This window comes from Neophocaena asiaeorientalis, unplaced genomic scaffold (genome assembly GCF_003031525.2).
Source record: "Neophocaena asiaeorientalis asiaeorientalis breed wild unplaced genomic scaffold, Neophocaena_asiaeorientalis_V1.1 scaffold174, whole genome shotgun sequence".
NCBI lineage: Eukaryota > Metazoa > Chordata > Mammalia > Artiodactyla > Phocoenidae > Neophocaena > Neophocaena asiaeorientalis.
Window position 1 is genome coordinate 3571104 of NW_020174922.1, and position 11773 is coordinate 3582876.

Sequence of the window (11773 nt, forward strand, 5' to 3'; positions counted from 1 at the left end):
CTTTCTCTAGTTGCGGCGAGTGGGGGCTACTCTTTGTTGCGGTGTGTGGGCTTCTCATTGCGGTGCTTCTCGTTGCAGAGCACGGGCTCTAGGTGCGTGAGCTTCAGTAGCTGTAGCTTGCAGGCTCTGGAGCACAGGCTCAGTAGTTGTGGCGCACAGCTTAGTTGCTCCGCAGCATGTGGGATCTTCCGGAACCAGGGCTTGAACCTGTGTTCCCTGCGCTGGCAGGTGGATTCTTAACCACCGTGCCACGAGGGAAGCCCTGAATATTAACTCTTAATGGTCTCTGATAAAAAGTTATTTAACTCTCTTTTACTCTTTGTGTTATATTAAAAGTGTTATGATATATTTCTGAATATTATTTGTAACAAGAAAAATAGTTCATATTTAGTTGTTATTTTAACATCCTATTTTCAAATCAAGATTTCACCAGAATTTTTGCTGGTTTGTTTTTAAGCTATTAAGTGACTTAAAATCAAATTTTATCCTATTTCATGAAAAAGATTATTTTCTAGCAGTGTATGAAGTGTAGGAAATGACCTCAGTACCAGAAAAATAATTGTTTTCATTTACACAAAAGTAAGTCTGTTTACTTGATGGAAGGCCTATCTTTTGAGGGGGTGCAAGTCTTGAAAGAAATCTCTTTTTTAAGTGTTATTTCCCATGTTTAGGACATAAGGTCAGAAGACAGTATGCAAAAAGTGAGACTCTGACTTGAAATACTAGAGAAATACTCAATACCCCATTTCAAGGTTATTTGGTCAAAAATGTTATATTAGATTTAAAAAAATGCTTTCAGACAACATGGTGGAAAATAGACATTTGAAAAAGTAAGATCAGGAAGGACAAAAGAGGGGCCCCTTTGTAGAGTTCCAAGATCCACTGAATATATTAAGGGGAGATGGGCAGTTAGAGACCTTCCCTGAAGGATGTGTAACGAGTTAGGTTGATGGACTCATAAGAAAAGAAAAGGAAACTTCAAGTACAGAATATAGATTTGAGTAAAATATATATCCATCTATCTAACACTGCAAAACAGGCATGGTTGGTCAGTTTGGCACAGTTGCCTTTCTCTAGTCTAAAGCATCCAGAAGAAAATACTCTCAGAGAGTAGGTGACCTTCCTTGGTCTGATTCTGCACACTCCTCTCTTTTCATATATAGTTTTTTTAGACCAGAACTTGAAGTATTTATAAAGATGTAACAACAAAATTTTGAAGGCTGCCTGACAATATTTTTTATCATAATAAATAGTATGATATCCCCACCATCTCCTGCTCTTCCATTATTCCTCTCACCCCTAAGTCTGGCAGAATCAGTTAGTAGATGGCATTGTAGTCTTTACAGCAGCAAAATCAATCAAGTAATAACACTTCCAATTCAGATACACAGCTGAAAAAAATCACCAAAGATGGTTCTAGCAGCAGGAAAAGTGCAGGAATCTACACCTCGAGCCGCTGATGTAATGAGATGCCTCTGTTCTGGTTCTGAACTGATATGCTTAGGCCCAGCATTAAGGTTCTGCAAGTGAAACTTCATCAGTGCTTCTAATCAGGGTCAACACAAGACCTCAGGAGTTCTTTTCCTTCTGCAAGGATAAGCTAAATCCTCTCCTTCTTCATAAAGCCATTCAAGTGGTCATTTTAGGTGAGTTTTTTTTTTTTAACTTCCAGCGGAACAAGAGATGATTTCCGATGATTTTCTGTAGGCTTGCAGTGGAGTATCAAGAAATCAAAAGAACGGAGATCAAAGAAAATTGCTGAACTAGGTGTTAGATGCAGCCATTGATTTTTCTCCAGTTGTAGTTTTAAAAAAAATCCACAAAAATGGTAACACATACAACAGTTGAATTTCTAATACGTTCCTAAAGCCAGAGATAGCTTCCTTCTTGTTTTCACATGTAGAAACGGTTTTGTGTAACATGACATAATAAAGCAGATCCTTAGAGTTCACGCTATTTTGTTGTCAAAACCGTAAGAGAATCTACCAAAAAGAGGTTTGTGTGTTTTTTTAAAGAACTCTTCAGTATAAAAAGTGTTTTTTAGTGGAGACACTTATGACTAGACTTATCTCAGCAACATTTATTTGCTGGGAACATGGAAAACTCTGATATACAATTGACTACTATTTTCCTACTATCTATAAAAGCCATAAAATAGCACCTATCTGCTTTACTGGTAAAACTTCATTTATGTTAAAGGTTAACTATTGTTTACTGGTACTACTTAAGGCTTAAATTATAGCTTCAACAAAATATTCTGTTTTTAAGTACTTAATGAGTGTGTGGGTTTCTTAAGTTTGATTTCCAGTAGTTTCTGGGTAACTGTAATGTTTTAAAATATGTGACAAATTGTTTTCATGTTGCACTCCCATATTTTGATATATGATTTCCAAATACTCGTAACAGAAACAGTCTTTATTAAAACAGGGTGGTGGCAGTATTATTAAAGGTAAAGACAAAAAGTTCATCTCACTGGCATTTTATATGTTGGTGTGCCGTTTTCTATAGGGCACTAGGATTAACTTGTTTTTCTTTGTGCTGTGTTGTTCAATTAAATAAGTCAGGCTGATACCTTAAAAAACATAAAGATCCATAGTTCATTTTCTAAGCAGTCTAATCTCCCAATTATATAGCATATATTATATAGCATAATGAGAAAACATTATTAGCATTGGTTTCTGTCATTTGCCAGCGGATGGAAGCAGAGGTAAAAATGCCTGATTGCACTGACCCTTTGAGTCAATAACTTGATAAAAGTTTTATACCAAGTTTTAGTGTCTAGGCAAACACCTGATGTCCTGACAAGTTTATGATATAGAACAAATGAGGTTCAATCACAACTTGGAAAATAATTTCATATTTATGTATCATCATATAGATTATTTAAGTGGCAGTTTCCACCCCATTCCATATTACAGTGATTCTTAGTCCACTTCTCTGTTTATGGTATCAGAGTCTGTTTAAGAGTCTTCAAATCTATGTTTATTATTCTTTTCTTTTTTATATCATAGACAGGATCATGAGACCATTCCAATCTCTCCATTCCTTCAAGAGCTGCTCTTCCTGCTGACACAATTGACGTTGGGGATTTTTTGCCATTGAAAGCTGAACCTGACACAACTTACACTTTCTTAAAGGAGACACTTATAAATCCTGCGCCCCTGTCGTCATCCCACTCCTCTCCAGTGATGATGTCTGCTACTGCCGAGAGACCAGCTCAGATTGGATTATGACTTTATGAAATAAAAAGGATGCAGGAAGAGTTAACAGTACAATTAAAATTGTTTTGAAGGGGGATTTTCTTATCAGTTGAATTTTGTTTCAGCACAAGTGGCCGTGGGTTTTTAAAAATTGTGTGATACCTTGATGTGTACAGGTATCTGTGTCCCTTGAATAATGAAATAACCAACTTTTTTTTCCCTCTAAGTTTTATTTATTATCACAGTTGCTCATTTTTATGTAACATATTTTTAAATGTTAAAGAATGACACATTTTGGGTAATTTCCTTCAGACTTAAAAAAAATCAATAAGCCATTTTAGTCTCTATCTATCAAAGTTGTTTCATACTTGTCTGTTTTAAAGCAGGACTGCAATACTTTAATAGGATTGAGAGAGCTATTTGAAATGTATGCCAATGATTCCTGTCATTTCATGGCAGCCCTGCCATGGTTCACTGAGCCCCCTCTTCTCTCTTGTCAGCTCAACTGAAGACAAGCATTTAGTTGCAAACTTTAAGCGGGTTGTGCAAAACAGAAATGATGTGACTGCTTCTCCTCCTGCACAATAATGTCACTCCTGGTCAATGTGAGAAGGTCAGGTTGCTCCTTGTAAAGCTACATGATACCACTTGCCCATTTGAACAAGTTAAGTTAACTGCTGAATCTGGTCCCTGCAGGCACTGAAAACTCATCCTTTTATCAAGCCTGCATTTGATAAGAAAGTAGAGCAGTTGTGCTGGGAAGATGTCTGTGGTGTGTTTAGGCACTTTTTAAGGACAGTTCCCACACCAGTACAGCAGGTAATATATTTTGTATAAGCTGAAAAACTTCAAGGTAATAGCTGTTTTGACCTTCAAAATAGACTCCTTTTTTGTTTGTGTTGTTGGTAGGACCCAAGAGTGACGCCCATCTTTGATGCTGACAGAATTTAAAACAAGGCCATTGCCCTGCATTTTCTGCCTTGTAGCACACAAAAGTAAAATTGTATGTCAGGCCGAGATGTCGGGGAGCTGACAAGATGCCCCAGTGACATTTCAGCTAGAAAGAGCAAGTGTCTTGCAACCAAGTGGTCAAATATCAAATAATAGGTCAAGCAGGAAGGAGCTGAGTTCTAACCACAAAGAGGTTTCTGGTAACTTACTTGACAAGCTTTTGGGTGCTTTGTGGCTTGACAAAGTGATGTTCTGTTGGGTATCGCTAGGCAGACTGTTCTTTATTGCCTTCAGAAGATCAGACATTGACATTGATTAAACTCTTTAACCCTTAAAGGTTAAATCCTTGCAGTTTGCATCATGGTAAGTGAAGAACAAAAGGATATTTGTAATATGTATTTGTTTTTGTCTTAATCGTTTAACTCCCCAGTGACATTAACTTCTGATGTGAATGGTGCTTCTTGACAAAGAATTTTAATACAAAATCCATATTTTATATTACTTTTCATTTTTGAGTTCTTCATTATGGATGCATTAGAGAATGACAGTATGTATTATGTAATCTGTATTGTCGTAACTTTACAGTGACATTTGATTCAAATATACCCAACTTCTAAAAAATTTTTTTTTATTGGACTTGGTAAATAAAATTGGTGTAGTGTCTATGTTTTAGCCAAATCAACCAAGTGACTTATACCATCTGAGATAACAGCACTATTACTGTCACACTGTGTAGCACAATACTGTTTCTTATAGTAGTGGGACAATATAATAGGCTTTATATAAATCTTTCGAAAGCTGTTTCTGTGAAGTAACATTAATCTTTAACCAAATTTCTCTACTTCTTTCCTTGGAGTTCTTTTTATTAACCATTCTGTGTTTTGAATATTAAAGAATATGCCCTGTGTAATATAATACGACATGTATGAAGTTCAACTTGAAAATTTATTGTAACACAGAAAATGCTATAGTTTTTGTATGGATCATAGAATAATTCCTGCACATTTCAAAATACTTTCCTCTGCCGTCCCATACAGTGGTTAAGATATTGCCCATATACAAATCAAATACAGTTTTTTAGTTCATGTGACATCATTGAGCTTCCACTTCTCACACTGCAGAAAAACAGTGTTACTTTACGTCACTTATATGTCTGGTTTGTGTGTGTATGTTTGTGTTAAATCTGTTTTCAGATCCTAGTAATTTAAGGGGAAGGAGCACCTTTGTAAACTTTGCCTCGGACAGACCTTGGTCTTCTTGCCTTAATTTTACAATCTGTTCATGGGATAACACCAGAAATAAATGTATATGTCTTTCCATATATGGGAGTATCTGATTTTACAGATAATTTTTATACAATAAGTTCTGAACTATAAATTCAAAAAGATTATTAAATCAAATCAAAGCATGTCACATTTATAACCAACTAGATGCTAAAGGCCATAGAGACTGAAGGATGAGGCTTTTGAGTGATCATTAGTACTCACTACCAAATATAGTAATTTTTATACCGTATGCTTTTTTCCCCAGAAGTCAGACCCAGCAGGAGGAGAAGATTTAATGACACATCCTATGGAGATCTGAGAAACTCTAGACTGCTTCCGAGCTCCTCAGTGACCAGTTGCTGCATATTTGAGATCTGTGTTGTGTTGACAAGGACGGTTGCTCTATCAGCTTCTTTACTTCCTTAAGAATGATGTATAAAGTAGACTTTTCTCAGGAGAACGATTTCAAATATTTTTGGAGGGGAAAGGAAATTTTACTTTACACCTTAGTATGTAGATTTTCTTACCTTTTGTGATCTAGAAAAATACTTGTATTATCCATCACTATCAAAGGGATTCTTAAAGTTATTGTTTTGACACCTAAGTCATACTTATTGAGGCTTTGCCAGCATTTTTAACATAAACATTTTAGGCTGACATAATGCAAATGCAGAGAGGTGCAGGAAATTGGGAGAATTGCCAATTCAGTGATAATTTAATGACATAGGTAAATAACCTCTTAAATAGTAGAATGATAACTTTAGTTTACCGAATGTCTGACTCTTATTAAACTTGGCAACACTACTTATTTCACATTTATAATACATGCTGTTATCAAGCGTTCAACGAGAGCATTACTATTTTCATGTTACTTTATTTACCAGTTATATCTGAATTTATTCTATAGACAATACTGAACAATGGTAAATCGATCTTATTTTACTATGTACTTTTTATAGACAAGTTTTCTCATGTAAAAGGTGGAAAGTAACATATTTACTGAGCAGCTATTCTATGCCAGCTATTACAGCAAAACCCTGATGTTCTCACAATAAACCTCTTAGGTATTTCCATCACCATCTTATAGATGAATAACTGAGCATCTAAAATGTTAAGCATTTGACTACCTAAGATCACACAGAACCTAGTAATTAGTAAAGCCCAGAGCTATAACTCTGAAGCCCACATTATTTCCACTTTACTAGGCCTATCTTCCAGAAATAATTAGCAGTTTTAAAAGAGGACAAATTTTTTAAAAATTTTCCTGACTAGTTAGGGATAATTTTTTTTTTTTCCGGTACGCGGGTCTCTCACTGTTATGGCCTCTCCTGTTGCGGAGCACAGGCTCCAGACGCACAGGCTCAGCGGCCATGGCTCATGGGCCCAGCCACTCCGCGGCATGTGGGATCTTCCTGGACCGGGGCACGAACCCGTGTCCCCTGCATTGGCAGGCGGACTCTCAGCCACTACGCCACCAGGGAAGCCCAGGGATAATTTTTTTTTTTTTTTCAGTATTTCAGGTGATTTTTATTTTCTTCATTTTTTGCAATCTATAGCTTTCACATTTTCTTCAACGAACACATATATTTTAATAATGAAAGAAAATAAACTTTTAAAACCTTACATCTTTGCAGCACCGATTCGTGTTAAGCTAATCCTCCCAGGTAACACATAAGGTTTTTTTGTGTTTTTTGTTTTTAATAGATCTTTATTGGAGTGTAATTGCTTCACAATACTGTGTTAGTTTCTGTTGCACAACAGAGTGAGTCAGCCATATGCATACACATGTCCCCATATCCCCTCCCTCTTGAGCCTCCCTCCCTCCCTCCCTCCCTATCCCACCCCTCTAGGTCGTTGCAAAGCACCAAGCTGATCTCCCTGTGCTATGCAGCTGCTTCCCACTAGCTGTTTTACATTTGGCAGTGAATATATGTCGATGCTACTCTCACTTCGCTCCAGCTTCCCCTTCCCCACCCCCTGTGTCCTTAAGTCTCTCTATATCTATGTCTTTATTCCTGCCCTGCCACTAGGTTCATCAGTACCTTTTTTTGTTCTTTTTTTTTTAGATTCCATATATATGCATTAGCATATGGTATTTGTTTTTCTCTTTCTGACTTACTTCACTCTGTATGACAGACTCCAGGTCCATCCACCTCACTACAAATAACACCATACACAAAAATAAAGTCCAAATGGATTAAAGACCTAAATGTAATGCCAGACACTGTAAAACTCTTAGAGGAAAACATAGGAAAAACACTCTTTGACATAAACCACAGCAAGATCTTTTTTGACCCACCTCCTAGAGTAATGAAAATAAAAATAAAGATAAATGAGACATAATTAAACTTAAAAGCTGTTGCACAGCAAAGGAATAATTTTCAGAAGTGTGTTTTAGTTTGAAATCTAGATCACTTATCCAGTGATTAGACAAAACAAAATAAAACACATCCGTCTATCTGTATGACTAGTAATGGGAAGAATCGTGATGTATGTCCCTACCTTTCAAAGGAACCAGCCCCCTTTATTATGTTGCCCAGTGTCTCTAGCTTGGGCTGAGCGACCAAATGGATGCTCTTAGGACAGACCCTCAGTTGAAAGATATTGATGGTAAGCCAGCCTGACCAAGCTGTAACTTCCCAATGGAAAATAATGACATATGCTAAGTAAAGCTGATCAAGAAAGCATTAACTTGTATAACTCCTAGGATGGAGATTGGGATTTTAAAATACATTTTTTAGACTGTTGTGGCAGACTGAATAATGAACCCAAAGATATCCCCATCCGAATCCCTGGAACCTGTGTCTGTTACCTTAAATGGCAACAGGGACTTTACGAGTGTGATTAAGTTCAGGATCTTAAGATGGGGAGATTATCCTGGATAATCTGGGTGGGCCTTAAATGCAGTCACGGTTGTCCTATTAGGGGTGGGAGGCAGAGGCTGACTTGACTATGGAGAGGGAAAGGCAATGTGATAATGGAAGCAGAGATTCGGGCAATGCGCTTTGAAGATGGAGGACGGGGCCGTGAGCTGAGGATACAGGCGCTGCTAGAAGCCTAACAAAGACCAAGAAACAGGTTCTCCTCTCAAGGGTCCGGAAAGGTAAGAGAACAAACTTGTGTTGTTTTAAGCCACAGTTTGTAGTAATTTTTTGCAGCAGCCATGGGAAACTAATTCAACCAGTAAACTTTTAGTGTTCTTTGGAAAGATCAATACGTTGATCTTTTAATATTTTCTAACAGAAAAATCATTTCTTCTTTTAAATTATCCTGATCAGTTGCTTTCATAACTTGAAATTCCCATTTTTGTAGGTTTCCATTTTATATTCCTAGCTTCTGAATATAATAAACAGTGATTGTCTAATTAGGACATTTAGTTACATTCTATTGCCATCATTTTTGATGATTTTTAAATTAACTTGTGATTTCAGTATGCATTTTAATGTCTACAACTTTAAAAAGGTATCATGCTTTAAATGTGTAAATTTATCTTAAAGGTCTATTGTTTTAATTTGGTTCCCCTTTTGTTGGCATGTTTTTATAGCTTTCTTACAAAAGAAATTCAAACTTGAAAGAATTTATGTTAATCATAGCTTAAAATAATGATTCAGAAATTATAAATCATATCTTAAGTGTGCCAGAGCATTTTTCTTTGCTATTTACCTGTGAGTTCAACATATGTCATTTATCCATGCTTTTTGTTACCATTGAAGTGAAAGAATTTTAATAATTTTCGCAAACAGTGAAATCTTCAAAAAATTTTGTTGTATAGTATTTGAATATATTTTATCTTCACTTTGGTGAAATCATATAGTTTTTTAAAAATGGTGCAGTTCAATGAGAGCAACTTGAACTGAAATGATTGTGTTCAATATAATGAAACCTAAAATATTGAAGGCTTAAACCTAAGGTGTTAAATATTTCAAGTACAACAAAAACAAAACGAAGAAAAAAACCTCGGGGTCTGTAAGGAACACATCCATCCCTCCTGGTTACGTGAGATATAAGTATGTACATTTACATGTCATAGAAGAGTGCCATCTTTTCTCTTGAACCTTGGCGATTGTAGTATGTCTCTTTTCTGGCTATGGAATGTGTCGATTGGCGTACCCAAGTGTCAGATGTCCTGTGAGTTCATACCTGGGTGCTTTCATATTTCCTCTGAACCACTCCCTGCACAAGCCTTTTTTGTTTGTTTGTTTTAAATCCAGCTGACTCCCAAACAGGTCTCCCAAACTGTATCTTCTGTGCAAATTAAATTTCCATTGACATCTCACATGGAAAATTTGTTCTTAATCTTTGCAGCAGTGAGATCTAATTGATACTGTATGCTATAAATTGTAAAATATCTGGATACAGTATGAGAAGGAGATAAATCAAAACAGAGTTTTGCTCTTTCCTCTAAATCCTCTTGTGTTCAGGTTTGTTAGATGCTTGGGCACAGGTTTTCAAAGTACTGACCTTAATGCTAGTCATTAGCAGAAACCCCACGTAGGTTTTGAAAACTACTGGGTTAATGTTATCTGAAGACAGACTTTTTTTTTTTTTTTTTTGCTGTTTAATTGAGTCATGCTTCATTGTCTTTTACTGCATGTTAATGCCAGTGAAATGCTGATTGTTGACAGAGTCCTCCCAGTGAAGCGGCTCCAGAAATGTTGTGCTGCTGTAGGAAACTATGTAAAATAAAAAAGTCTTATTTAGATCTGTAGAAGGCTCAGCTGACAGGTTAAGAGCTATCAGATATTCATAAATATTCACTAATGACAAGAATATAAGGGGAGCTACCTGTTCTCAATAGATCCCTTCTATGTTTTGGTGTATTTATATAAGGGAAAAATCTTAAATGCAATCCAGAGTGAATGGAATCATATTGAATGCCTCGTAGAGCGCACCAAACAAGAAATAAATCTAAAATATAGAATAGGATATCTAATTTTGCCTTTTTCCTTCCAGCAATAAGCAAAATATATTTTTCTTTACTTTTTCTAAGCTCACTTCTGGTCTGACAGTAAGAGGCTGTCACAGTAAAACTGTGCATGGAAAGCTATGGCACTTGAACACTCCATGAGAATCATTTAGGACCTGAGGCATAAAGGCAACAGTTCATTCTAGTGACCTTGATGTACAGCTGACTACTGAACTCACTGTGAGCCCTTTTATGGTTCCAGAAGCATCACCTGTGATTACACTTAAGTTTTCCTCTGGGCTGGGGAGAAATAATTCTAAATATAAACTGTGAAGACTAGAGAGAGATTCCTATGAAGCAGAGTTCATATTCGGAGTGAGAATTAAAATTATGCTTTCAGGTAATTAATGGTGGTGATGTTATTACTGAAGTGTGCCTGGGTCCAAGACTCCTTGAAGGACACAGCAGGGCTACCAGCACACCTTCAGAGGGCACCAACTGCAACATCATCTGTATGACTAGTGCACAACCCATAGGGCTGCACATAGCAGGCCTGGCACATGGGTGCCATTTTCAACTTCAAAGTCACTTAATAATCTGTAGGGCTTCTTACTCTCTTTAATCTGTAGGGAGGCAGAATCCTGTTCTCCGTAAGAGAAAGTCCCGAGGAAGTCTGACACAGTCTTCCCTGAATATCAAGTGAATCAGAGTAGAAACCCTGTGTCCCTTTATCACTAAACAACTTTGCAATTTACAGTCACACATTGACTAAGTTTATCTACTTCATAACAATTCAAATAAGAGTTCACACACTTAGATTACAGCACATGCTTATCTTTACAAACATAAACAGCTCTATCGTGATATAATTCACATATCGTGTAATTCATTCCATAGTTTTTAGTATATTTCAAGGATGTGCAACCATTACCACTTTCTAATTACAGAACATTTTCATTACCCCAGAGAAAAGCTCCGTACCCATTGGCAGTCACTCTCTATTCCTCATTACCCCCAGCCCCTGACAACTATAATCTACTTCCTGTCTCTATGGATTTGCCCATTCTGGACCTTTCATGTAAATAGAATAATAGGTGTTGACTTTTTTTACCTGTCTTCTTTCATTTAACATGATGTTTTCAAGTTTTATTTATATTGGAGCAATGTATCAGTATTTCATTCCTTTAAAGTGGAATAATATTCCATTGTATGGATATACCACATTTTCTTTCTTTTTTTTTTTTTTGACATCTTTATTGGGGTACAGTTGCTTTACAATGGTGTGTTGGTTTCTGCTTTATAACAAAGTGAATCAGTTATACATATACATATGTTCCCATATCTCTTCCCTCTTGCGTCTCCCTCCCTCCCACCCTCCCTATCCCACCCCTCTAGGTGGTCACAGCACCGAGCTGATCTCCCTGTGCTATGCGGCTGCTTCCCACTAGCTA

General features: G+C 36.7%; 1 protein-coding gene across 1 annotated transcript in view; it reads left to right on the plus strand.

Annotated features, from left to right (window-relative positions):
* CCDC171 (coiled-coil domain containing 171) overlaps window positions 1-3398 on the plus strand; it is a 336015-nt gene extending 332617 nt beyond the window's left edge. The window contains 1 exon segment of the mRNA XM_024760469.1: window positions 3012-3398. Coding sequence (XP_024616237.1) covers window positions 3012-3233 — 222 coding nt within the window. The 3' untranslated portion in view covers window positions 3234-3398.
* The last annotated feature ends 8375 nt before the right edge of the window (window positions 3399-11773 follow it).